This window comes from Leptosomus discolor, chromosome 2 (genome assembly GCF_034619465.1).
Source record: "Leptosomus discolor isolate bLepDis1 chromosome 2, bLepDis1.hap2, whole genome shotgun sequence".
In the NCBI taxonomy this organism is placed as follows: domain Eukaryota; kingdom Metazoa; phylum Chordata; class Aves; order Leptosomiformes; family Leptosomidae; genus Leptosomus; species Leptosomus discolor.
Genome location: NC_141392.1, coordinates 64,744,909 through 64,747,734, shown reverse-complemented (window position 1 = coordinate 64,747,734; position 2,826 = coordinate 64,744,909). Strand labels below are relative to the sequence as shown.

The 2,826-nt window shown below is 61.1% G+C and overlaps 1 protein-coding gene across 1 annotated transcript; it reads left to right on the top strand.

Moving 5' to 3' along the window:
• Nucleotides 1-362: 362 nt before the first annotated feature.
• TCF21 (transcription factor 21) lies at nt 363-2,535 on the top strand. The gene is made up of 2 exons (XM_086461222.1): nt 363-812; nt 2,446-2,535. Exons 1-2 carry the CDS (start codon nt 363-365, stop codon nt 2,533-2,535), a joined length of 540 nt encoding a protein of 179 aa, XP_086317348.1.
• Nucleotides 2,536-2,826: the final 291 nt, after the last annotated feature.

Below are 2,826 nucleotides of genomic sequence, written 5' to 3'. Positions count from 1 at the left end.
TGGTGTGCTCAGTGGGCAGGGCCCCTCCCCTGGGCTGGATCCGCCTCTCTTATCCCCCAGATAAATTACTAGTGTCCTCACTAAATTCCTCGGCTTTCTCTCTCTCTCTCTCCCTCTCTCTCTCCCCCTCTCTCACACACACTCCCTCCCTCCCTCAAACACGGGCAAAGCGGGGTTGGGGGCGGGAGGGCGGGGATCCTCTCTGGACTGGTATCGTGCCTTAGCGCCGGTGGGGGGGAGGGAAGGGGAGGAAAATACTGGCACCCCTTCTCTCCTCCGCCGCCTTGAAGTAGATTTGAGGAGCTGCCCTTCCTCCCCCCCCCCTCCCCCCTTCCCGCCGGTCCTTCGGCATCTTCCAGACCATGTCCACTGGGTCCCTCAGTGATGTGGAAGATCTGCAGGAGGTGGAGATGCTGGAGTGCGATGGCCTGAAAATGGATACTAACAAAGAGTTTGGGGCGTCCACCGAGAGCAACGAGGAGGGATCCAATGGCGAGAATGGCTCCCCTCAGAAGGGGAGAGGGGCCTCGGGCAAGAGGAAAAAAGCTCCCCCCAAGAAGAGCCCTTTAAATGGAGTGAGCCAGGAGGGAAAGCAGGTCCAGAGAAATGCTGCCAACGCCAGGGAGAGGGCGAGGATGAGGGTCCTTAGCAAAGCCTTCTCCAGGCTTAAGACCACCCTGCCCTGGGTGCCCCCAGACACCAAGCTTTCCAAACTGGACACCTTGAGGTTGGCCTCCAGCTACATCGCTCACCTGAGGCAGATCCTGGCCAATGACAAGTACGAAAACGGCTACATCCACCCAGTCAACCTGGTAAGTCACAGCCCGCCGGGGCCAGGCACTCTGTGTGCGTGTGCATGGGGAGAGGCAGGCGAGGAGCTGGGACGGGGCATGCGCGGGGAGAAACCTTCGCTGTGCTTCTCACAGAGAGTCTGGTGCCAGTGGGGTGGCAAGGGGTTCTGTGTGAGCAGACAGGCTCCCAGCTGCCCTGCCGCCCTGTGGCCCGAGAGCTGAGCCTCCGGGGCCCCACCCGCTGCTCCTGGCAATCCCCTCCAAAAGACAGGCAGGGGCCGTGCTGGCCACAGATAGGCAAGGTCAGGCTCTACAGCCTCAGAAATGCCTGAGAAACCTCCACAGGTTGATGGCAGCTTTCTACCCGCAAGTCTGCGGGTATAGAAATTTGGGTTAGAGAAAGGTATGTTTTAGGAAGGACACGAGCCAAGGACCCAGAATTTTTTCTTATCCCTCCTCTCTACCCTAGTGCTTTCTGCCATACTAGTCCGCTCAAGCCCTAGCTTTTTAAAGACAGAGCTCCTAGGGCTCTGCACTCAGCCACTCAGATTTGCTGGGTCCTATCCATGTAAACTGCCAAAGAAGAAATAAATGCCAGAGCGGAGTCTGCACAACTCCCTCCTGCTGCTCCCACCACCCATAGAAAGTTTTCCCCAGCAGCCTAGGGTCTCCATGCTCGGCCACCAGAAACACCCAGTTTCCATCTCTAAAAATACGTGTAACTGATGTAAACCAGGGGTGGGCGAGATCTGCCTGGGCTCTTTTTAAATATCCATCCTTTACGTTGCCCTCACGTGCAGGCCCTGCCAGATAAAGGGATGGCAGAGAGGATCTAAGGGGATGTTTCGCTGAGGTCCGGCTCTGCCCTTTGAGCTCTGGACGCTGGAAGAAAGTACATTACTCGCTGTGTCAGCTGATAAGGGCCCGGGAGATATTTTTTTGGCAAAAAAACCTAAAATCCTCAGCACAACATAGGGGGGGGAAAGAAGAGTAAAACAAAACCAACACCCAACCCAGATATAACCTCCCCGTACCCGCACAGAGGCACACAAAAACTTGCCCCCCGAGCCGCGGGGAAGGCCAGGGAGAGTGGCTGGGGGATGCCGGGGGCTGCGGGCGGCTCCTGCGCCGGGCCAGCGCGGCGGCGGCGGCGGCGGCGGCGGGTGAGGCGGCCCCGCGGGGAAGAGCCCTCATGCCGGTCCCGACCAAAGGCGGGGGGCGGCGCAGAGGCGGCGGGGTGCCCGCGGCGGCTGTGCCGGGGGGACGCGGATGTGCCGGAGCCGGCGCGGCTCCCTCCTCCTTCCCTCCCTCCCTCCCTCCTTCCATCCCATCCCTCCATCCCTCCATCCCTCCCGCCGCGGATCAGACGGGCTTCACCGCCCCGGGGACGGACGGGGTGAGCCCGTCGCGGCTGGGAGGCGAAGCGGCATCAGCCGCCGGCCAAAGGCAAAAGGTTCCTCGCCGAAGCCAGCGGCGACTGCCCCGGCCCGAGCCCCGCCGAGCGCTGCCAGAGGCGGGCTCAGGCGGTGGATGGCGGGCCCGATCCCCCGGGGCGCTCCCGAGCTGGACCCGCTGGCGAAATAAGCGTCGCAAATGTGCATTTTTTCCGTTTGTAACCCCCTTCCTTCCCACCCGTGTCTTTTCCTGGCTACAGACTTGGCCTTTTATGGTAGCCGGCAAACCCGAGAGTGACCTGAAAGAAGTGGTGAACACAAACCGCTTGTGCGGCCCGACGGCATCCTGAGCCCCGGCGGCCGGGCCAGCAGCGTCCCGGCGCGGCCGGGGAGCGGGCGGCGGGGCGGGCAGGGACACGCCGCGGCCCCGCCGCTGCCCCGGGCCCCGGGCAGAGCCCTGGGGAGAGCCGCTCTCCCGGCGCAGAGGAGACCAAAATATGCCCTAGCAAAGAAAGACTCCACCCCGAGAGATCCTGACTCTATTTAACTTTATTAAATGCGTGTACAGTCGAGTGTCCTGCAACAACAGCCTTGCTGGTTCAAGCGCTACTAGAGAAAAGACAGAGATCAAACAAAACCTA